The sequence below is a fragment of the Cyrtonyx montezumae genome, unplaced genomic scaffold (assembly GCF_038088225.1).
Source record: "Cyrtonyx montezumae isolate F1298 unplaced genomic scaffold, pur_monq_1.0 scaffold_3, whole genome shotgun sequence".
Lineage (NCBI taxonomy): Eukaryota > Metazoa > Chordata > Aves > Galliformes > Odontophoridae > Cyrtonyx > Cyrtonyx montezumae.
The window spans coordinates 34,375,564-34,401,066 of NW_027072034.1; the positions used below are offsets into that span (position 1 = coordinate 34,375,564).

At 36.6% G+C, this 25,503-nt stretch overlaps 1 protein-coding gene across 1 annotated transcript in view; it reads left to right on the forward strand.

Moving 5' to 3' along the window:
• MGAT4A (alpha-1,3-mannosyl-glycoprotein 4-beta-N-acetylglucosaminyltransferase A) overlaps nt 1-25,503 on the forward strand; it is a 65,645-nt gene that overhangs the window by 18,542 nt on the left and 21,600 nt on the right. The window contains exons 2-8 of the mRNA XM_065741197.1: nt 4,465-4,632; nt 6,348-6,488; nt 8,013-8,146; nt 20,199-20,245; nt 20,828-20,941; nt 21,539-21,614; nt 23,034-23,148. Of these exons, the coding sequence (XP_065597269.1) occupies nt 4,465-4,632; nt 6,348-6,488; nt 8,013-8,146; nt 20,199-20,245; nt 20,828-20,941; nt 21,539-21,614; nt 23,034-23,148 (795 nt within the window). The remainder of the gene's footprint in view (nt 1-4,464; nt 4,633-6,347; nt 6,489-8,012; nt 8,147-20,198; nt 20,246-20,827; nt 20,942-21,538; nt 21,615-23,033; nt 23,149-25,503) is intronic.

Below are 25,503 nucleotides of genomic sequence, written 5' to 3' on the forward strand. Positions count from 1 at the left end.
TTTTTGATTTCAGAGCCAAGTATGGAAAAATGTACTGTTTTGCACTGAAACAAGAAGTTCATCATTCTAAAACAAAATTGATCATGTTGAATTTGTTGGAGATGAAATGTTTGATGTTTTCAACCATTGCTGTTGAAGAGGGATGGATGTTTTATTTTTTAGAGATCAGATATGTTTTGGGGTTCTTCCATCAGCTATGTAATGCCAATAACTTACTGTCTGAATTCCTTCCTCTGTTTTGTTAAATTATTCTGGGTTTCAACAGAAGAAAAGTCATTTATAATATTGTGGAAACACATTTTTTATGACAGTAGTTGCTTATCTCTGTGACTGTTTCTTTCATGATTTTAGGTTCATAATAACTCTTTTCAGCATAAGAGCTATGGAAAAAGTAGTTTGATTATTTTTAGTAGAAAATCAATTCAGTTTCTTTAGGTTTTAGAGAAGCCTTTGAACATTAAATGGTCAAATGTGATTTGAATACTATGCTATTGACTTTTTTAGGTACAATACTTACAAGTATTGTACATAAACACTTCAGAAAGAGTGCCTTGAATTTCTAGGTAAGCTTGTACAGTCATTTACAAATTTTGATTTCCTTTTCCTTGTGAGGAAAGAAGTGAGTTTTAAAATACAAATGAGGCTTCTGCATAACACTGTAACGTGTCTTCCTCTCAAAGTCTAAATTTTTTGATAGAAAGATTAGTCATATCTTTGTATAAATTGAGGAATAAAGCTTTCAAGTGATCTCTTATTTTGGAGAGTGAAGGGAGGAAATATGGAAATACCGAATGGGAGCTAAGTCAAAGTTCAAATAAAAATAAGACCTTAGTTTTGTAGGCTCAAGCCTAAGTACTTACGAGTGTCATTTGATTTAGTTATTTTCATAGAATCATAGAATCTTTTGAATTGGAAGAACCCCATAAAGATCATCTAGCCCAACATATCTGAAATCAATATGCAGCCCTACAGCTAGATCAAGTTGCCTTCCCCTTCCTAATTGCAACTCCGCTCATCTGGATGCAGTATTTCAGCTGATGAGTTACCAGCATGGAGCAGAGGGGCAGGATTCCTTCCTGTGCCCTGCTGGCCACGCTTCTTTTGATGCAGACAGTTGACCTTCTGCACTGTGGGGGCACATTGCTTGCTCATGTCTAGCTTGCCATCCGTCAGTACCTCTGAGCCCTTTTCATCAGGTCTGCGCTCCATCCTTACAGCCCCCAGCTTGCACTGATAGTAGGGGTTGCCTTGACCCAAGTGCAAGACCTTGCACTAGGATTTGTTAAACTTCATGAGGATCACCTGGGCCTACTGCTTAGCCTGTCTAGGTCTCTCTGGGTGGCATCCTGTCCCTTAGGTGTGTCAACTGCCCCACACAACTATGTGTCATCAGCAAACTTGCAGAGGATATGCTTGATCCCACTGTCAGTATCACTGATGAAGAGGACTGGTGCTGACCCCTGAGAGACACCACTTTTCTTTCAGAGTTTGAGCCCCCACTCCCTTAAGGGACACTTACTTTTCAAGTCAGGTAGTGGTGATGACCACTGTTATTGAACTGGAAGATCCATTTTATATTGTCTTCTTTACAAGTGCCTTTTAGTATAAGGTCAAATTTGATTTTGCTGCTGTTGTGATGCTTGTATTTTTTATGTTGTTGTTTATTTTAAGTAAGTATTTTAGTAGTATATCAGTGTTTTGAATTACTTCAAGTATGATAAGGTATGAATTCCTTTAAAGAAACTGCGAAGTACTGTCAGAAATATGGTTTTGTTTTATTTCGAAGTATAGGTAACTGTATTGTAGAACAATAATATGACACTAGAACATGGAATGTCACATTAATATCTAAGTATATGAAACGAAAAATAAATCTGTAGTGTGATTAGAAATGTAAGTATTTCCAGTGACCTTAGTTCTTGCAAACAACAATTTTTACTTTACTTTTACGTAAGTAACTAGCAAAATGCTCGCAGGTTAGTGGGCTTAAAATATGGCTATACTTATTTTTAGCATTGTTTGTGACTCAACAAAAGGCAGTTACATATTTTTAAAGGATGAATTTCAGGAGTTTGTGCATTTTTTAGAGCAGCCTCCTTAACCCAGATGTGTCTGGTCCAAGCAGTTGTGAGAAACTGACTACTTTGAATCAATGAATTAGTATTTCTTAAAGGAGTTTACTTGTGAAGTCTGAAGTGATATGTGTAGTACCAGTGCTGCTCATTTGGAGCCCCAGAACTGAACTGCTTGATAAATCTTCTATTGGCAACTATTTTGGTGCCACAGTTAGGAACCTACATTCTCAATGGTCTTTGTTCAAGAACTGCTATAGTATTGCATGAAAATAACAGTTAATGTCACAGAATCACAGAACCATAGCATACTCCAAGTTGGAAGGGACCCACAAGGAACCATCAAATCCAACTCTTGGCTCCACAGAGGTCCACCCAGAATTCAAATTCTATGTAGGAGAGTGGTGTCCAAACATGAAATTTACTAGAGTCCTGTAACTGCCATTTTCTTACTACCTAAATGAATTAGGGAGGTAGAAAGATCTTCATTTCGGCATATAAACTGAGTTTAGGAGTAAGATATTTCTGATTATGCAGTATGAATTTTCCTTGGTGGAAGTGCTGGAAATAGTGCCATTTTTCACTGTTTGTCACGTTCCTAAGCAACTCATTCCCCCTGAACTCTGCTGTTCCTCAGAACTCCAGGATAATCAGAGCACTGAGCATGTAGAAGTGTATGAAGAGCAGTGATCTCTGCCAAGAATTTGTTTTTCAGTAAGGGAGGATGTGAATTCACTGTGAGGTGCTCATCTGAACCATAGGGTTCTCTTTGTTTCCCCTGGAGGAGTACAGACTGCAACAGAGAAATTCCTACTTCTAGAAGTAGGAAGAACATAATTGCTAAAGGTTGTCTGCTATCTTGTACCACAGAGAAGGATGACAAGAGAGACCTGATGGTCTTTGCTACAAGCTGCTTCTGAGGCTATCCACTGCTATGGAAGCCCTCAATAAAACCTCACATGTGCTTTGGTTCTGTTCTTCCCTTTTTTGGACAGAAATTATCAAGAATCTAGGTAACCTGCCATCATTCATTCTGGGGAGTGATAGCAATCATGTGCTTGAGTGTGGCACCTACCATAATGTGATACCATGTTCATTTAGAAGGTGAAATGTTTTATGACTTTACTGTAGCCTTGTGGATGTGGCTTCAAGCAATCTTTGATATTATTTTTATTTTTCCTCTTATCATTGGCAAGTATGAGTTTCCTGAAGTTTCTGACAAGAAGGACACTTTCCTGTCCATCTCAGTGCCACTGACTAAATCAACAAGCCCTGTTTCAAACAGCAGTCTGGAAGACATCTGATTGTAGTGTGCTTAGCATTGTATTTTGGGTTTGTTGGTGCAAAGGCAGTAATCATTTGGTTTTAATGAAAAAAAGAAGAAGGCTGGCAAGGGAAATGAATTTGAGAAATAGCAACCTGTATTTTTATTTTTCCATCCTTTTAAGTGCAGAGCATTTTATCTAATTATACTTTCAAATCATATTCAGAACAATGTATCCCAACTACAAAAAAAAAAAATAAATAAAGAATTGAAAGAACTTGGAGGAAATGCAATATTATTAACAAGGGATAGCTGTAATTCCTTCATTACTCCATGCAATCCTATAATGCAGCAACAGGAAGAGATATAAGTTGATGGTAAGGCTTCTTTGTTACCACTGCAGTACAAAAAGCTAAGAATCAATAGGTAACAAAAACAATATGCCTACAGATTATAAGTATGTGGTTGGAATAGTGATGCGAAACAAAGTTGCTTAAAATACTTCAGTATCTGTAGATTGGCTGAAGGAGAGTTATGATAGAAACCAGAAAGAAGATCTGGGGAATTAAGTAGGTTGAAACAGAGATGCACAGAGCAGGGAAGTTTACTGTGGGTGGCAAGAGCATAATCAAGAAATGAACAAGTGAGCTTTGGCATTTCCTTCTGTTTTGGTCTTCTTTATAGGGGACATATATTTATTTCACTCATTCTTGTGAAGTATACAGAGAGGGCTTTCAGAAGCCTTTTATAAGGCTCTGCTGCCATTGTATTTCTTAAAAAGGAAGGTTTTGGAGGCATTTGCCTAAAAAAAAAAAAAAAAAAAAAAAAAAGGATTCAAAGTTGTCTTGTGATGCTGAATAATGGAAGCTTAAAGGTAGCTCCTTTTTGAGGCTGTGGTGAGGAGCACACCTCCTTCAGGCTGGCCTGGCATCCCTGACTGCCATGGCTCACTCTTCCTTCTGTTATCATGTGTGAGTACTTGGGTGGGATTGTGCTGGGCTGTGTCTTTGTTGGCTCAGTCTCAGGTGCTACATAGTTGAACAGTCTCTATCTGTAGTTGGAGCTCTTTGTAGGCATTTGTTGCCCAGAATGATGACCAGAATCATCTTTTTTTTTTTTTCTCTCTAGAAAAGCTGATTGCATATCAACGTGAATTTCATGCTCTGAAGGAACGTCTTCGTATTGCTGAGCATCGGACTCTGCAGCGCTCTTCTGAGCTGAATGCTATCTTGGAGCAATTCAGGCGTGCAGTGGCAGAAACAAATGGAAGTAAGAATGCACTGAATAATTTTTCAGGTACATAACTGGACTGAGCTATTTTTTATAACACTGGACTATGAATATCTCTGTTCTCATAGAATAAGAAATTAATACCAGGAAAGCTGAGTGAAAACAGTTCAGCAGTATGAATAACGAATCTATGAAATGAATTGTATCTGCTGGCTCGTTTTCTTTTTCCAGGTTCTATTCTTAACGAGCCAGCCACTCTTCATTCTTAGGAGTTTAGGGACTGAATGCATATGCTGCTCCTAGTTTGGAATTTCTGGTGATTTATTTTAACATGCTGAATATATTTTGACAACAACTCACCTCACTTTTTAAATTGAGCTTTTGAAGGGAAAGGTGAGCAAGCATTCTAAGATGAGCTTGAAGCAATTAAAGTAAGTTGAAAAATCTGCTGCATTATTAAAAAAATGTGTAAGTCATCTAAAGTATTGGTTGTAATTTGTAGAATGTACCTTTTTATCAACAAGTGATTTAAATAAACTGGTTGAATCTTACGTATTTTGTAAATCCATTTCTGAGTCTGATGCTTGGGTTTACTAGGAGATGTGTTTGGCAAGTGTTGGGGAGCACCTTCACGCTACTCATCAGATTCACAAAATCACAGAACTGCAGGGGTTGGAAGGGACCTCTAGAGATCATGGAGTCCAACCCCCTGCCAAAGCAGCTCCGTAGCCCAGGTTGCACAGGTAGGCGTCCAGGCGGGTCTGGAACATCTCCAGAGAAGGAGACTCCACCACCTCTCTGTGCAGCTGTGCCACGGCTCCGTCACTGCTCTGTGAAGAAGTTCCCAGGCATATATTTGTGGAACTTCCTATGCCTCAGTTTGTGACCATTTCTCCTTGTCTTATCACCACACACCACTGAGAATAGGTCAGTCTCATCCCTTTGCCTCCCGTTCCTTAGATATTTACAGATGTGGATAAGATCCCCTCTGAGTCTTCATTTCTCAAGGCTGAACAGACCCAGGTCTCTCAGCCTTTCCTCATAAGGAGAACACGCGTTCCACGCCCTTTATCATCTTTGTAGACCTTAACTGGACTCTTTAGAGGAGATCCCTGTCTTTCAAGTTACCTTTTGAAAGCATGCTATAATTGCTTTACTTTCTCTTTTTTTCTAGATTGAAATTGAATAATAAATGAGTTTTTTGGGCAGAGGTTTAATTTGTTCTTTTTCAGAAATAGACTGTACTGGCCTAACGAGAAGGAAAAAAAACAACTAATGATTTTTTTTGCAAATCAAGGCATTGGATAAAAGATTTTAAATCTGTTAGCTAATTACATTTGTGCTGTGGCTTACCACTGTCTATAGTTCTGTGGTAGCATTGCTGCATTATGTTGATTTCTGTTAGTGTAAGGAAAAACAAGGTAAATAAACTTTCCATTTTGACCTGTTGGGGGGGAAAAAAACCTCACAAAACAAGCTATATAAATGGAGCATTCTTCTGTGATTACACACTGTATGTCTTATGTGATCAGTTAAGCATTGAATGTATCCATTACAATGTTAGGGAGGAAAATAATCTTGACCATTGTTTATTTTAAAAATTAAAGCAAGAAAATACTTTCTTTTACACAAGATACAATGCCTCAGGAAATGCATTGTTGTACTGTTTTCTCTTTTTTTTTTTTTTTCAGTTAGGATCAAGCTGGGAATCTTATGGCTTACTGCTACATAAAATTTTTTAACGTCTGTTTCTCCTCATCACTGATTTCATGTGTTTGCAGATGAGACGCTGAAATTACTAAAAGAATTAACAAGTAAAAAGTCTCTTCAAGTGCCAAATATTTATTACCATTTGCCTCATTTGTTGAAAAATGAAGGAAGCCTTCAACCTTCTGTGCAGGTTGGCCTTGGAAGGACAGGAGGTATGCTGATAAAATGTTTATTTTATGTTTCATGTCTGGAGGACTTTGTAGTTCTTGTAGTACAATTTACTGCGTTACTTAGTAGATCAAGGACATCTCATTTAACTTGTGTGATGTTGATCTCTCTTAGAATTCATGGTGAATCCATGATGAAGGGGTTTGGCTTTAGCTTTGCTCTTTTCTGCATAATATCGATCATGTTCTTTCCCTTCTTAAGGTACACTTTAAGAAGCATTTAGGTTTTTTTTTTTTTTTTTTGTATTTTGATTTTTTGCAACTAAGTAAAAGAGAACAAAGCACAAGTGTATTACAGTTTCTGATCTGCTAGTGGGCATATCCTCTCATCTTTTCCATATGTCTGGCAACTACATAGATGTAATTATTTTAGTGTTGGTTATCACTCAGTGTTGGACACGTTATGATGATCACATCAATAAAATGTGGACTGGTTTAAGGGGAAAAAAAGTAATGTTGTGTTGCAATACTGTTGATCCATTTTTCTTTTTAGTTCTAAAAATTCTAAATATTAGTCATTAGAATAGGATAGCTCCACTGAATCCCACTCTTGGAGCTGTAGAAAATAAGTAGGGTAAAGCCGAACCAACCTGATGAACCTTAAAGTATAATGCTTGTTTGTCTCCAAGCGTGAGTGCCCCACTGGTGAATCCTTACTTTTCTCAGTGTGTAATCTGATTTGAAGGGTTCATGTTTTATCATCTAGACCTCTTTTTATCTAAACCTCACTACCCTTGCTTTTGAAAGAAATGCTAGTTACTTCTGGCCTGTATTTTTTTTTCCATTACAGTGGTGAGTTTCATTGCTGCTTCTAAGGCATGCCTGCATGTCAGATGTGTGAGCTCAAGCCACAGAGTTATTTTTCTGACTATAAACACCATTTGTTTCAATGTTATTATCTGGGAAGCCAAATGTTCTTTATTGTTTTAAGTAAAGCCTGTGTTATATCCCGTTGGGAATATATGACAGAAGTCTGAAATGACAAAACAGAAATTGGAGTCAGGTTTATTTAATTAAGAAGAGGGAGAAAATTGAGTTAATTTTTTTCCTATATTTCCCCTATTCTGATCACTGTTAAAATCAGCAGAGCCATTTTATAAGACTTCTGAGAAGTTAAATATGTGAGTTGTGAAAAATGTCTATTCCAACAGGAAAAATAAGTTAGAAGGATTAATCACTCTTTAAGTCTTGGTGAAACTTTACCTGATTGACACCATGGTTGTTGATTATTGCCTATATAGTAGCCTGGAATATCTACGTGGTTTTTTTTTTTTTTTTTTTTGTTTTTTTTTTTTGTTTTTTTTTTTTTGCAGTATTTGCTCTGAGCATTTGTGATGATTGTTAATGACATTCCTTTTGTTCAGTGGTATATTTTAAAACTTCTTATACTGCTGTCTCTGTCTTTTAACTCCTTTCATTTCTTAAGTCATCCTTTATTACAGAATGAGCTTTCTGATTTTGTTCTTGTGTATGAAATTACTAAATTATATTTGTGTTGTTTGATTTCAGTTTCCATTGTAATGGGAATACCTACAGTGAAAAGAAAAGTCAAATCTTACCTTACAGAAACTCTCCACTCCCTTATTGATAAGTTGTCCCCTGAAGAAAAACTGGATTGTGTTATGGTCGTCTTTATAGGAGAGGTAATACCAGAAATATTTTAATACAGTTTCTAACCTGTCTTTAATCACAAGTGCTGCTCCTTTTTGGAAGCAAAGCTCTCCTTTTTCTTTGGAACATAAACTGATGACTGTGCCTCCCTCTCCTTTTCATGGAAGGAAAGATCTTGTGTTTCTGAGATGGAAGATCACAAAGAGCCCAGCCTTTTCTGGGCTTTTATGGAAGGAATAGTGGGAATGGATTTATTGGGCTGCTTATTTTGCATGTCTTCTCTTGTTTATAGCTAGTGACTGAGATGTGCCAGTAATCTTATGCCTTGACATCAAAATAATGGCTAAGTCTGTGGTACGGCAGGGACCTTTCCATTTTCTTCATGCTCATGTTTAGTCTTTCCTCAGATTGATGCTGCAGCTGGAGAAGTTAGGTAAAGATCGTTACTGATTGTATTTTCTGGCTGTTCTGGACATTGTATGTCTGGACCTTTTTGATGGACTACTTCAAACACTGTTCACTTGGATAATTTGCTCAGTTTGATTTAGCTGAAATCTCAAGGAAAATGATAGAATGCTTTAAGGAGTAATTTTGTTGGATATTGAGAACTGTGTATAATTATTTTGGTGTATATATTTTCTTTCAAGTATCTCATTTGGAACTGGGGAATGCTTGACCTTTATCCATCAAGCTGTGTAGTGCCCCGCTGAATCAGTGTTCTGAGTCCCACAGATGAAAATTTGAGTCTACTACATATTACAGTGAAAGCCAGTGCCTATTCAGGAATTTAGATTAAGTGAGAATTCAGATACCATGTTGATACTTCTACTAGCAGCACCTCAGGAATTTTGCTTTTAAAATTTCATAAACTCTTTACCTGTACCTGCAAACAGACTGTTTAGATCTTCTAATATAATTTGCTTTTTTTCACTTGACAGTCAAAAAACATTTGTCTAGACAAGTACTGCTTTTCTGCAGTGAAATATTGTTAAAATATCTGTTGATTTAGGATATCAAGAGTTAAGAATTCATTTTGAATTTCTGAAGCACTGACTTCTCCCATCAGTTCAGTGAATGGTTTTATTGCCTTTTAGCGTGGCTTCTTTTGTTTTACTTAAGGAGATCCGAGCTGTGAAGACCATATGTTATCTCTGTCTTTTTAGTCTTCTACAAATCTTAGAATAGGAGCAAAGAGAGTCCACGCCCCTGCCCATGACTATACAAGTTTCTCTTGTTACCTTAGTTGAGCTTTGTTAGTATGCCTGGGTCATCCGTAGTTAAATTTATTCCTTTGAGGTTTTTTAATTTTCTTTTCTCTTGAGAATGATGCTATTTAAGTGGCTGTGGAGAAACTCAACATTTTAAAATGGGAGCTATTGCTTTTCTGCATGAGAATTGTTTCACACACACAATTAACACAGTAGGGGAACCACTGTATCTTAGGGTTATTGCTATTTGGGGGGAGCAGTATGTGCTTAATCCCATATTTGTCATGGGCACAGCAAGCCATGAAAGTCTGGGAAAATTTGAAGAGCCTAGGTTTGAATTCTTATCCCATTGTAACCTTTCCTTAGATTTCCATTTTCTTTTCAGTTTTCTCTCACCTACTTTACTATCCCTATTTCTATGTTTTATATTTCTTTAAGTTCAATATCTTATAGTCTGTTCTATAATTGCTACAGGAAACTCTTTCAATGAATAATATGATACAGGAGATACTTCAACAGTAATGTGTTTTTTTTCTGGGTTTTACTGTATTTTTCAGCTTCTTTCTGGAAGATGGAATATATAGGTTTAATAAGCGTTTTCTCTGGCTATTAGAAGCCTATTCCTCTCATAGACTTCTGTTAGTACTTAAAACTAAGTGCTTTTGCTTTTAACAAAAAGCTCTGACTGACTGTGGGGTTTCCTAGCCTAAAAATGTTAGACTGTTGCTCGCATTAACGTGTACATTAAAGAAGGCTATTCAAAATACTTAAGAACTTCGCCAGCTGTGTGAGATGGTGGCAAAAGCTTCTGAAAAATATGGCCTCTGTTAAACATTCATGCAGTTTAAGTGCAGCAAGAAATGGTCATGATGTGAGATTATATGATCTTACTCATAAGTTTAAAACAACTGTCTCTGTTTTCTCTATAGATTGTACCAACAACAAAGAGAAGTTAGACTTTACAAAAATATTTTTATAAGAGAGTTGGATGAAGAGTGGTGTTTTGAAAGGCTTGTACAAGTATTTTCTTGCTGATTGAATTTGAGAAGTTGAATTGACAGTGTTAATAAGCATTGCTGAGAGACATAGCTATAAACTGTAATCTCTTTTGTGCTAAGCACCCTAAGAAACTTTTGTTAATGCTTCATTTCTTTCTTTCAGCAGTTCTATCTCACTTCTTTCTTATATATTTGACTTATTTTTCATGGAAAACAAGTTGAAAGTTACAGCTAATGACCTTCTGCAAGCAGCATGAACAGTGTAAACAGATGAGCTAGTAAATATAGTCTCATTATGGCTGCTAAATAAAGATATCTGCATATTAATTCACTGTATGGATATTTCTCAGTAATGTGATTATACGCTGTAAATTTCCATACTGAAAGTTCAAGGAATTCTAAAATATCTTGGTTGACGTGATATCTAATCACCAATTTAAATAATTACTAGAATTGCTTGACAGAAAGCTGTGCAATTGTCCCAGTAACTGACATACATCTGTGTTCTCCAATTTGTTAAAATAATTTTATTGCAGAATAATTTGTAGGGATTCATCATGACTAATAAGCAAGTGTGATTCATTACGCATCAATACTTAAAATCTTGTTATTCCTCTTAACTGTGCTGCACGTTCAGATGGTTTGAAACAAACAATTCATATCTCATAAACTTGCATTGTATGAAAACTTGTTTTTGGAATAAACTATAGGCTCTGGGTTTAAAGGACCTGTGAACAACAGATTAAACTGAACGTCTAGCAATTTTTATTTCACACGGATTGCAGATAACAAGAGAAACATGATTTTGAAATCCACATCATATTGGAAGAACAGACATAAATATGTATACTCCTGAATATGAGATAAATTAAAATACTTCTGTGGTATCCAAACACAATTAAAAAAAAATATTGTGAGGAGGTCTCATTTAATGAAAACATGTCTTAGACTTGCTCTAAATATATCACAAATGATTGCCAGTCCACTTCATTAATCAGTGACTGCACTTAGCACAATCTTTTTTACAAACAGTAATCAATGTCTATTGGAAAGACTGGAAGCCCTTGATTTCACCAATAAAAAAATGTAAATCATTTCAGAAATCAGAAGAAATACCCATGCAGAAATATTTTGCTAATGTCACGTGTTACTGATTACATCTGATTGGGCAATGATTGTCACAGAATCACAGAACTGTAGGGCTGTTGTCCAGCCACTTACTTTTGGAGCACCAGTCTGTATGCTTCACTTTCTTGCAGATCAGTTATTCTAGTCTTAATCTGATTTTTCATACGTAGGCAATTCACTTAGGCTAGAAGCATTTGAACTTTAAATATCTTCTGTTGTTACTCTGTCAGCTGTTCATGCAAACAGTGGTTGCTAAATTAAAAGTTGTTAATCTTCAGTGGTGTATCTTGTGGAGAATTTTCCATTAATTTTGACAAGGTTTCTCTAGTGGTTGGGTCAGTGCTATGCAAGTACCCAACAAAGTACTATCCTGGGTGCCATCCTGTTGTCATGGTTTTGTGTGGCGCAGACTTGTGTTTCCTTTATATTTTGGATCTGTGATGAAAATGGCAGTGGTGGAAGCATACACTGGTGTTTTAGTTGTCATGGAGCAGTGGTGCACAGAGCTGTTGTGCTGCCCTGCCAGCAAGGAGCTAGGAGGAGGGACCACAGCCAGGACAACTGACCCAAACAGTCTGGGGGGGTATCCCATACCATATGGGGACATACTCAGCAATAAAATCTAGGAATGAATCTGCAAGAGGTTCGACAGAATGATAATTCCTGATGAGCCTGGTTTTCCTGGAAGCAGCTGAACATGTGCCTGCTGATGAGATGTAGTGAATAAAGTCATTTTTCTTTGCTTGCACAGCTTTTGCTTTACCTAGTAAACCATCTTTATTTCAACCTATGAATTTTTCACTGTTACCTTTCCAATTCTTTACCCCATCCTATTGTGGGGAGAGTAAGTGCACAGTAGTAGCATGGTGCTGAGCTGCATGCCAGGGTTGAACTAGGTCACCTGTGCACTGGTATGAACAAAACCTCAGCAAGTTAAGCACTGAGTTTGCTCGTTGGGCCAAACTCTGCTGAAGCTCATTTGGAAGTACTGACATCAGAATGCAAAATGGAAAACATCTCCAGTAAAATAGGCAAGCCTATATTTTCATCTTTTCTAGCTGTGGGCTGGAATTATAGATCACATTAATCTATATCTCTTGATAGGTTGAAAAAAAGTGTGTTTTGTCTCTTGCTCTCAGCCCAGACATATTTATATTGTCCTGGATATGGAGGGATTGCATTCTTTCTGTTAATCATTGAAAACTGTAGAGCTGTGCTGGAGAATTGTGTTCCAAGTCCCCAGATGATTTAACCGCCCATCTTGAGTTGAAGGAAGACCACTAGATGTTAGCATAAGCATACACTTACACGTGTATGTATATGTGTGAGTATGTATATATTAAATAAAAGTGAAAATTAGACAAAGCTGTTTTGCTAAATTGATATAACCTTCACCAGGTAATTTTAATGATAGTTTTTGTTTTGGACATCTAATTCAAAACTCTGCTCAAGATGAACAAATTTGCTACTTAAAATTCTAGCTCTTAGATCTAGAGGGGTAGCTCAGCGTAGCAATTAGAGCTTGAGGCATTTATTTAAGCAGCAGTTGAAGTCTCAGTTCTTTGGGACCTAGAAAATGTGGACTACTGGTACTGGGCACCATCACAGGGATTTAGGTTACTTTTTTCATAGTAACGGCTAGCAAAATTTTGTATGGCATTAAACTAGCGATAATTTTTCTTAGCTTTCAAAAAAGATTCTTGACTGGAGTTTGAAACCTGCTGTGGACCTGAGATAAATTTGGTGTCTCAGCAGAAAGATGAATTTTCAGGACTGCTCTTTTCTCAAGCTGTGGACTTGAAATAAGATACCTTTTAGATGGACAGTAACTATCTGATCGTTCTCATAAGAGAACATTATCGTTAATAGACTTAGTTGTATCTAACCCTTCTGGTAACATCCAAAACGTTTGTGAGATGGAAAGTAGCTATAATAAGCTGATTTCAGAAGCATTGTAGTAGGTGACTTCAATGAGTTTTGGACAGCATTCGCAAGTTTTACTACTGCGGTCTGCTTTCACTTAGAGACAGTGAGGAGAAAATCGATCTGTCCTCTAAGTAAATAGCACTGCATTGAAGTGTGCTTTTGACTGTACACAACTGCTACCTATCTTGGTCTGGAAAAACAGACCATCTAGGCCTTTTCAATGATTTACAGGCTCACCCAAGGGCACAAAGAATTTTCTGCAGGTTTTCAGGCCAAGTATTCTGCTTTCTTTCAGACTCTACAAACTAGGCTTCATCTGTAACATATACAAAGCTAGTTGGCTTTGTATATATTAGAAGGTTTTATATATATATATATATATGTGGTTATAATATGTGGTTATAGATAATGTAAGACTATATGGCGTTGACATTATTTCCATGTGGTGTTTTGATTTTTAAGTGTTTTTTCTTTTTTTCTTTATTTTTTCTGGCTGGCCTTCTTAGAAGCTAAACTTGTACTGTGTGGTGCTACGGTTGGCAGCACAACCTGTAGGGACACGTGCCCTCGTGACTTGAGGAGCTGACATCCAGGGTGCAAGGGTAGGGACAAATGACAATGGAGTGATACAAGAATAAACTTGTTTTTGTGACACTGCTGCTAAGGCTTTGTATTGTGAAATTCTTGTCCTGAACTCAACTGAGTTTAATGCTGAAGCAGCTGGAGAGAGAAAGGTATTTCTTACCTGTGTTAGGATGGGGAACTTCAAGTAAGGGAGGGATAAAGTCATTAGCTTGTGTAGGACCCAGAGGCTGCTTTTTGTATATATGATATTGGAAGCCTATTTTATTACAGTACTTTTTTTCCTTGTGATCTGCACCTTACTTTCATGTTTCCCATGTATAATTTGAAATTGCTGCTTAAGATCTGAAAGCAGACGCTGCATTCTTGGAAGTTATCTTTTTCACATGTTTTGAGTGAACTTTAACAGATACTATTGCCTTTTTCCACAGGCTTTATCTTTGTACTTAGACTGTTGCAACCATTAGAAACCACTGCTATACTTCTAATCTTGAGAAAAAAAATTATCCAAGTGCCATTTTATTGAATGATATTTTCTAGTTAATTTTTAGGCCTTGTGTATAGGTAATTATATTCATATGTGCTTTCAACATTTCAAGTCAAACATAGGTTTACTTTGGCTTTTCTGGAGGCTGTTAAATTCTTCATTGCTTGTAATTATTTAAAATGTACAGTTAAATTATTCCACCCATGTTCTACAAAGATGATGAAAGTTCAAATAAAATTGTTGTAATGAATGAACAGTGAGATTATCTCCTTTTGCAGATTAGCATGGTTGTTTCCTAGGGAATTTTTTTTTTTTCTTCCTCGAGAGGAAGGGTGTTACTGAAGAAGTTTAGACTGATTTCTAGTAGGTGTCACCTACAGATATCAACCTGGGCAATCCTCTGGGTTAGATAAACCACATTATTTACAATATGCAGTACTGTTGATATGTGAAGTCTTCCCAGAGTTCCCTGAAGCTTCTTTTCTTGAATTTGTAGGATTGGTAGCTCAACTTCATTTCCCAGTGGCTTATGAAAAAATCTTTGAGGTTTTGGTGTCATCTTTGCTTCTATTTGCACTTTCCTTCCTAAAACCAACTCTTACTGGCAACCAAAATAGAAATTTAATCTGAACAGATGTTTGGTCTGATGAGGCAAGATCTGATATGCACAGAATCACTGAGATTGGAAAGGACCTCTGCTCAAAGAAGAGTAATCTGCTATAAATCTGTGCATTTTACGCAGTATTTCAGTATGCATCTTGGGGGGGAAAAGAAAAAATGTGAAGCTTGCTAAGTCATCCTTCCAGAACAAGAAAATCATAGAATTGAAAAGAATTGCAGAATGGTTTGAGTTGGATGGGACCTTAAAATCATGTAGTTCTAAATCCCCTGTCCAAGGGCGGGGACACCTTCCTCTAGATCAGGTTGCTCGGTTGCTTATATGTTGTATCATAGCATTCCCTCATGTTCTACTTTTAAGGGTTTTGAGTTTGTTTTTTTTTCATTCCTTGGAGAATTTAATATTAAAATGAAGTGTTAACTAGCCAGGTGTTGACACTGATTGTCAACAGGAGAAAATAAAACAGGGGGTCGGGGATAGTGTGCTTTACAGTGCAGTACTGATGTTTTGGACTTCAAGGCTATTTTTGCTTATTCTAGCTGTACCATGCCTTGTTTAATGTATGGCTTGATGCAGGCTATATCTGCACTCTGCTTCTGCATTAACTGATCTCCAGTTCTGTTTGTACTTACTGTTTTTTTCTTGTTAGATGTTACGTGTGAGGATTTGAACCGATTCTAATTTTGTGGTGATACAGATGCAATCTGAATGCCTCTATATGAAATTAAGAGCTGAAACCTAAAATCAAGACAATATTTTAAGTGAGCATATAGCTAAATAGTGAACCTTGTTGCTAATGAATATAATGAAATACAAGTGAATAAATGGGTTCTGAAAGGAACTGAAGGAATTCACAGAGAGCAGATCCAGAAGAACCTATTGAATCTAGTGAAAACCACTTACGGCTAGGAATTATAAACTGTTGAGAACTTAGAACTGGGAGGTAGAAAAGTTTATTTTCTTACTTTTTGTATTACTTTTTATTTTCTAAACATCTGCTAATTGATAAAGTGGCGGATGAGCTTTTGGTTCAGACAGACCTTTGTTCTAAACTGACATGGTTTTTCAAACATCATCTTCTGTATTCTTGAAGGTAAAAAGTTGGTAGGATTTAACAGTATGAAAGGGTTATTTCTTAAAACCAAAAATCTCTAATAGTTGGCTAGCTGCTATTCAGTTGGATGGGGCCCTGGGCAGCCTGATCTGGAGGGTACCAATCCTGCCCTTGTTGGGGGTTGGAACTGGATGATCTTAAAGGTATTTTCCATCCTGAGCCATTCAGTGATCAATGAAGATATCCTAACCTCTTGTCTTCTAGCTAATATATTCTGCTACTTTGTTGTGTGCATGCTCACCCATCAAATCAATAAAAAAACTGGACTTCTGTTCACTGCTGTTCTGGTTCTTTGTGCATTTGTTATGAATAACAGTTTTTCAGACAAACCTTTGAGTAATTGCAGATTTGAATTATAACATCACATAAAGCAGAGAAGGTACTTCAAAGTGTTGTAGAGTAGCACCATAAGAAAAATAAGGACATCTGAAAACTTCCTTCAGTTACAGTCTGAAACTTTAGTTTTTTCCACAATGGACTCCAGGCTCTCTCCAAAAGAGATTCATCAAAGCACTGTTTTTGTGCTTGTCATCAAAATAGTTGATGTATGGGCTGAACCTTAGATGTTGCCATGTTCAGATGCTGATGAAGCACCATAGATGTCATAAGCCAAAATGTCTCTTTCCTGCTGAAAGTATAGAGAGGCTTGAGGAGATATTGGTGTGGAAAATGGAAAAGGAGTTTACTGAGGAGTATAAACACCCACAATCACATTTATCTCAGGAAATAACCTGAATTGAAAGCACTCAGTGTGGCTGGATGCAGGAAGGGGAAGTACTGTTTGTTTGACCTGTTCGTACTCTTTTCTATGTATTTATTCATAGCTGTTGCTGCTGGAAGCAAGATGCTGACCTGATTGAATCTTTAGTCTTGATCTAGTACAAATGAAAAAAGGAGAGTGTCTTGCTCCAGGTATTCCTGCTTCTGCTGGGATCAGTGATTTCATATGACTAGAAAGAAAGGACAGGAAAGATTTCAACTGCTGATACTGAAACAACAGATCCTGTTTGTGCATTTCATTAGTCCCCAGAAATCTGCCTAACAAGACAAATTTGTTTTTGAGGCTTCATGATTCACTGGCAGTATTAACTCTTGGCTATGGCCTTTCACAGTTTGACATTTAATTTTTAAGGAGAACAGTTCTTTAAATGTTAATTTCTACTTCCTTTTCTGAAGTTCCAATCTGCTAGGAATTATTTAATCTTCAACTTGAACAGTACTACTAATGAATGGTAATGCCTTCTGATTTAGTAGACGTAAGTGTTCATTGCTGTCATCTTACAGATAACGCAGCTGTGATTGGGATCACCAGTGGCATTTCCTTTCAGTAGATGCAAATGGCACAGTACCACACATGAGCCAGAATTTACGTTCTTCATGGCTGTTCCAAAGTCAAGCTGCTGTTTATCAGATGAGCTTCTCTGGGAGCCTGAAGTAGTTACACTTTCTTTCAAGGATGATTTCCTTTCGATTAATCCAAATTTATCTTATCCTCATGCTCTTATGCTCTGAGAAAACAAGGGCGTTGTTCCTTATGTAATACATACTTTGTGCTTGTTTGCAGCATTCTCATGTCCTGCAGGTTGATAAAAAGCACTTTAGGTCTGATTCCATCAAAGTAGTAAAAGCTTTCTTCCTCAAAATTGGGAAAAGATCTTTGTCAACAATAGATTTTCCCCCAAGTCTTCAGTTACTGGCCAGATTTATTGCTGGAGTTGAAATACCCTTAGGTTCAAGGAGTTATCTGACTATTTCAGATTTCCTCCCTTTACTGAACTGCAGAGTCTTCTGCATGGTTAACTCTTCCCTTGGGCATTGTTGCATCTTGATCAAATTCGTTGCATGTTCTCATGTTTAGTCAATGAGGATTCTGTGAAATAACTTACAAGTGCCACCTTCCTGGGACAAGACTTCCTCTGAAGGGTATTGGCAAGGATCCTCCTGAGCGTTGGGCTGGGTAATGAGAGGAGTTAGTTGCCTCTGGAAGTTTGTATGTGGAAAGCTGGTGCACAGCTTGCTTATTCTGAGAGAGCTTTGGTGTTGAAGTTGTGGTTCTGAGTCTCAGTTGATGCAGGTAGATAATAATGCAATTACTTATCTTGAAATAATTGCAGGATATAGCATTTTTAATGCATTTGCCCTGAAGAACATTATCAACTCTCTCCGTCTCAGTTTTTTCCTTTCTAAAAGTGATATCTCCTTTTCCACTATTCTGATGCAGTGTTGATTAAGTATGTGAGTTACCTACTGAAAGAGCAGTAGCATTTGCTTTATCTTGTATCTGATGCAGCTAGACCAGCTCAACGTGACTTTGATTGGCAGTAGCACAGATCACAGTATGTGGTTGGAAGTCTATAGGCTACTTCTCCTAAAGTGAGAAGCTATTGTGATTGCCAACCTTATGCATGAGGGAAAGATAGAAAAAATAGATTGAAGTAGGGGAAAAACTCTTATTCCAAGTTTACTTTCTTTGCTGGTTGTGGTTCATCCTGTATTAGGACAAAATGGGGCAAAAATGTTTTGAGAAGTGTTGTATTGATGTGCAGGCTTTTGTTATAGTTAAGAGTGATCTAGTTAAGAATGATAGTCAAGATGCAACTTGGCATTTATTTTAATGTCTGGAATACCATATAAAAATGAACTGTGTTTCTGGTGTATATTTAAAAATAAATAAATAGTTGGTTTTTGGTTTTTTTCTGTGCATTACATTATGGACTGTTTAACAAATATTTTACTTATATTAATATGAGACTAAATATTCAGAGCTTGGAATGTAGCTTGAAATCCAAATTGTTTCTTTTTCCTATGTTGACTAAACAAATACTTCTATATTTTTAATATTTAAAAGAAAAGAAAAACATATGAAGGGCTTGAATAAAATACAGAGATAGTTATCATTGAAGTATCTTTGTGTAATGATTTGCAGCTTCTAAAATACAGTAAAAGAAAAAAAAATGTGGTGCCTTAGACTACATTCCTGTGATAAGCAATACGTGAACGATCCACACATTGTTGTTAAGAAGTTAATGACCTATAAAGGTTCATCCAGCCCTGAGTCTGCTTGTGTGGAACTTGCTGCAAGATGAGTTTTAGTTTGTAAAAATCTCAGCTGCTTGTTAGAACTAATGTCCTGTAAAAGACTAGGAATAGTGCTTAAAAAGGAAATATTTATGAAGCAAAGTATGACAAATGTTTTTAGATCCCTTGTTTATATAGTTACTTGCAACTGGCTTTTGAAAAAAAAGAAAAAAAAAGAAAGAGACAACATTGTTGTAGTTTTTCAAAAACTATGCAGGCATTATGTTGGATTTAAAAAGAACACAAATGAAATAACTTTAAAATCACCATTCTGATTTTTGAAGATCAAAGAGTAAGAACCTTTATCAAACAAGATTAGTGGTTGTATAGAAATGCTTGGGAGGGGTTTATTCTCTGTGTGTAGAATTCTTTAATGATAATCTGCATTACGAATTGATCAGAAAGTATGAGCTATTCCTTTGTTTCCAGCATTTGAAAGGCAGCTGTTCTGCAGAATCCTCATAAGCTACCAGAATCTTTGTTATTTGTAGACTGTAAATGTTCTTCTTAAAACTGACACAAGTTTAGGAGATGTATTTATGAAATAAGTGCATGTTTAGTGCCCTGTTCTCCAGAAGGCATTCCTTGATGATATTTTTGTATTGTTTATAATTGTATAACAATAACATAAAATTCTTCCTGTGCAAATCCTCACATGATCATTTTGTCATTAAGAGCATGAACCGAAAAAAACAAGTGTTACATCAGAACTATCTGTTGAAAGCAGAGATAAGGCACATAATTCCATTCTATTAAAAAAATAATAATTCTCCTGTTAGATGTAGGACATAGGAACACATCACTCATGAAATTCTATTACTCAGATGTCTCACATGCTGAAATTTATTGTCAAATACAGCCACTTAAAATGGTTGTGTTAATCAAGTGTAGCAGCAAGGCTGGTATTTCATTTATTGCTTTTTCTTATTTTCTTTTTTTTCCAGACTGATCTTGATTATGTTAACAGTGTTGTTGCGAGCCTGGAAAAAGAGTAAGTTGTAGTTTTAATGAGGAACTTCTTTGCTTATTGGTGACTTTGCTTTTTGTTTCTCTTAAGTAACGTATTGATAAATACCAAGATGTATCATGGAAATATGAGATTGTACATTTTTTATTAGGGAGGGGGATTTCTATTTTTGAATAAAAAGAAGTATTAAACAATAAACTAAGGGGCAATTATTCAGTCAGGTAAATTATAGAATAAATGGAATTTAAATTGTTTTTGTGCACTATAAGTGGCTTTAATTGACTTAACATTAATGGGAATCTATGACTTCTATGTTATTGCTTTGTGTTCCACATATTCAAAGAGAGCTGCAGAAGAAAATCACTAGGTTCTAGTGTGGGAATAAAAAAATCAAGTGTTTAGAAGCTAGTTAGCATTCTGATTATTAATCAAGCAGCTATACTATTCTAAAGGTGTTAGGCAAAATGATATACACTGCCTTACTTCACATCCTTTGTTTGAATGAATCGTTGTTATAATCAGACGTAGTTATACCAACTGAATGCTAGCATGAAGTGTACAAAACTCAAAATAGCTTATATTACTCTATGATGTTTCTACTAACAGATTTTCTACAGAGATCAATTCTGGGTTGGTGGAAGTAATAGCCCCTCCTGCAACTTACTATCCTGATTTGACAAACTTGAAAGAGACGTTTGGAGACTCAAAAGAGAGAGTGAGGTTAGTTCATTCCTTCAGATCTTTTCTCATCTCCTCCTGCATCCACACTATCCTTGTTTATGAATTGACAAGTGGGAAGTGGATCCTTTAAATGTTTTCTTACTGTAATTCTCCAAAGTGTGGGGATGCTAAAAGAGCACGGAGTCCTTCTCAGTGCCCTTGTATCTGCATGCTGTTCTGTGCGTGATCTGAGTTTAATGTTAAGCTTCAGTGAACTCTTTCAATGTTAAATTCTGGGAGGAAATTTGAGATTTCTTTTTTTTTTTTCTGTTGTAACTTACTGTTTTTCTTCCTGAAATATGTTGTAAAAACCAGTAATCCTACTGAATTATTGTTTTATGTGCGTTTTAGTGAAATGTAAGGTAGCTTTCACAGAACCAGAGTAAAATTAAACCAGTTTTTGTCTGTATTAAAGCATAACGAGAAAACCTTATTGCTTTTTTTTTTCAGTCAGATTTCCAGAGGGAACGATAACAAAAGCAGTTTTCCTAATATTTCACCAATATGTGTCATTCTTCATAGTGAGATCTACTTTGTAATGCCAGCATGTACTGAAATAACTTTTTCCATAATACTAAGTTTGTAATTGATTTTCAGATGGAGAACAAAACAGAACTTGGATTACTGTTTTCTTATGATGTATGCCCAGAAAAAGGGAGTTTATTACATCCAGGTAAATTTCTGTTCTTTGTTGTAAATGAATCTCCAAAAATAATGCCAGTGGTCACAGCAGAAGGACCTATGCAGAGCAGAGTTAATGTGATTCCATTGTTGTGGGCCAATAAATATGTGGGTTATGGTATCTGAGGAAGTATTTTGTGGATGAAACTTGTTGAAGTAGAAAGCAATTTATTGTGTATGATTTGATTTTTATCTTAAGATGCTTTGCATAAGAAGTGAAGGGATGGAGGCAGCTTAACTAGTTTCTTTTTTCCCCCAGATGACTTACAGTTGAGGCAAAAGACACCGGCATAGTTTTGAGTGGAAGTTGAACTAAAATCTATTTTTCTTGCTCTAGAAAGCAGGTGCAGTGTGTCTTCGATCTCTAGAGTCTGTTGTGTATAGTTTCACTTTTGACTGTGTTCCTAGATATTTTTTTTTATTATTTAATGTTTTCAGAGGCTTTCAAGAGCACAGATAAGGAATCAACCTTAAGTTTAATTTAGCTCAGAATTGTTCCTGTTTGTCTCCCTGCTTTAAAAGTAGAAGCTCTGCCTACAGGTGTTGCAGATCTAGTGAGTAGCTGTGCTTAGGATTTTCATTTAGATTTCAGGAGTGTATCCTTTGGGTCTAACACCCCACTCATGCATTTTTCCAAAGTGAACTGTGACGACTGCTCTTTGGGAGCTGTTGGAGACTCGCTTTTCCTGGAAGCTGTGCAGGGAGTGATGTTTTGGCAGCCTGCTTGAAGTGAGGCAGTCACACAAATGTTAGTGCCAGCACAAAGAGGTGAGCGTGAATGCTCTAGGGGTTAGGGCAGGAAAAGCAGTTTCATTTATGCAGCAGCCTGCACTTAATGTGCAGTAAAGGGATTGCAGCACAACATCTTGGAAGTTGTGCTGTCTGGGTAAGGCTGGACTGTGCACCTGTTCTTCTGTGTGACAGCTGGGGTCATAAAATGGGGAGGTGAATCCTGCCTGTGTAGAGTGCATCTCTTAGCATCTTGAGAAAGTCTTTCAGTGCTAGCAAGGGAGCGAGTAAATAATCACAGCATCATAGAAATGATAAAAAAAAATATTATATTTGTTTTCCATATAATGCCCTGATGATGTCACTTAAATCTAAAATTATTTCGTGAATGATTCTTCTCTGAAGATAGAAGCTAGAAAAGCAGTGTGATCTTACTGCATTATGTTGAGAATGTATTCAAGGCATTTTATTACAGAAAGATTCTGGATTAGTTCTCCACCAATAGACTACAAACCCTAAAATATTTATAGCCTGTAGAGCTGAGGTTTTATAGCAGTGTTTGTATTAAAAATATATGGGTATCTGTTAGCAGCATATTACAAATCACTGTTTTCTTGCAGTGTTTTTTCCTATCCCTTTTCTGTTTTTTATGTATGTTGATATCATTGCTCCCTTTTTCTAGCTTGAGGATGACATCGTTGTCAAGCAGAATTACTTCAGCACAATAAAAAACTTTGCGCTTCAGCTCGCTTCTGAAGATTGGATGATTCTGGAATTTTCTCAGCTGGGTTTCATTGGTAAGAAAATGTTCATTTTAGTAGTTTGAAAGAACACATTCATCCTTAGATGGCGTGATGAATAGTGATCTGACTTCAAAGTTATCTTTGTACTGCATATAGACCAGTGGTTTAACTCATGTTTGCATTTGTTAGTCTGTCTACTTTTCTATCACAGTCAAATTCAAACTGTTGGAAATAAGAGCATTTTTATAACCAAAAGTTATTTTATTTATAAGAACACTTTAACTGCAAGGAATTACTTATTTTGAGTGTGATTAAAATAAAAATGTAATTAGACTGTCAAGTTCAAGGGGGAAAAAAGCCCAAGAATTAACACTGTCTGAAACAGGCAAAATGATGTTTATGGTGAAATTTCCAAGAATCATCAGACATTGTTTTGTCTGGATTGCCAAGCCTGTTCTATCTTTGCCTTTCTAATCCATCCAGGAGAAGTTATGACATGTGCTCCTTTGTAAAGTTAGTTAGAAACTGTCTGTCGATGGCAGTAAACAACAGTGAGAGAAGTTAATGCAGCATCTTGGGCTCCTCGGGGAGGCTGATGAAATCACTGTATTGCCATTTTTTCTATGTTACAATAGTATGTTTTTATCGAGAGATACTAAACAGTAAAAGAGAAAGGAAAGAGAAGTTTTAAAGGAATTTAAATGAAAGAGTATTTCATTATTGCAGTGATGTGTCATGATCAGATGAAAAGCACAAAGCTGCAGATACTCAAGGGAAAATTAAAAACTAAGTCACGCTGTGAAGTTTCCTGCACTACCATGTTTATAGCTCAGCATCAGGTGTGTTGCTGAGGCAATAGTTTCCTGATTTCCAGGTTTTCAGAGACTGACAGAGTTGAATGGAAACTAACACTCATTAACTAAAATACTGTTAGGGTACAGAATTGCTTTGTACATTGCTTTGTACTTGCTAGTCTAACCTACAGTGGAGAGCAGGAGAGGAAATTGACAGAGGGAAGTCTTCTCATCTACTATCTGCTACCCACATAACCAATCTGCTTGATTGCCTTGGGCAAACCAAGGGGGGCAAAACAGGAGATGGAGCTGCCTATCATGAAGAAATAAGCATTCTAATAATTTACTGGAATTTTTGCCCAGAGTAACACTGTCTCTTTTGCTGGGAGAAGGGGCAACTTGCAACTCTCAGCTCTCTGTGGTTCTGTGGCTGGATAGATTGCTTGAACAATATCATCTGATTAAACTTTGTTTCTACTTTTGAACCGTTGAACTGTATTTGTGGACTTAAGTGAGGTTAGAGTTTTAGATCCAGGCCTAACTGGGCTTTGAATGTAAATTTTTTGTGAAGTTCCTAGGCTATAGAAACAATTTGCCTTCATTCTGTGTTTGCTTTAGTACACTTTGGATGGAATAGTAGAGAGCAACACTGGCAAGTTGCATTTTTGTAATACTGCGATGTCAAAATGTGTATAAGCCCAACAGTTTAGGACATGTGCTACCAACCCAATGAAAATATATTTCAGGATACTTATGTATTTCTCCTTCTCATCCCTATATTCATAGAGTTTGCTATAGAGGAGGCAGAGTCTAGGCCAAGGGGAATAAGTAGATACTTCTTAACCCTGAGATTTGGTTTAGTCACATGTAAAGCTGTAAAAAATATTTCAAAGTTGTGTTGTTTTTCTTTTTCCTATATGACTATTTGCATTGCAGGATCTGAAAATAGCTATAATTAGTTGTTTCTGCTGCTGGGCATCCCTGTTCTGGTCCTTCTATCATAGTGGTCTTCATCCTGGTGATTAAATGCCATCACTTTTGGATGCGTTTTGCTATGGCTACATATCTTAATGTGTTGTTTTCTTTTCACCTGCAGAATAACATTTGTTTTTTTGTCCCAGTTTAGCTACTTATCCCACTTTTAAGTTTTGAGAAGAAAGTTGGTATTCATGAAGGTGACTAACTCTTCTGGCTTTAAAACATACTGATGTACAATAGCCTTATACAGCATATGAATATGCAAGCAATGTAGATTTTCCCCATCTCTGCTATCTCTTTATGAATCTTGATAATTTGGTAAAGCAGACAGCTGAAGAGAAGGGCAAAAGTGGTTGGTTGCAATTTGAGATGATTTTTGTGTAGATATCTGAGAATAGAGTACAGAACTGCTAGTGATTTAGCAATTAGTGATTTAGTGCAGTTGATTCATTGTAGTCTACTGGAAGCCTTGATCAGCTTACAAATTCTAGGAAAAAATGTGTTTTTGTCACAGTGTTTCTGAACTGAAAATCTAACTTAACGCAAGTACTACATGAAGAAGTGGGAAATGCAGCTGTTTAGGCTGACAGCAGGATTATAAAATTCTGTCACCTCTAGCGTCGAGGAGAAGTTGCTT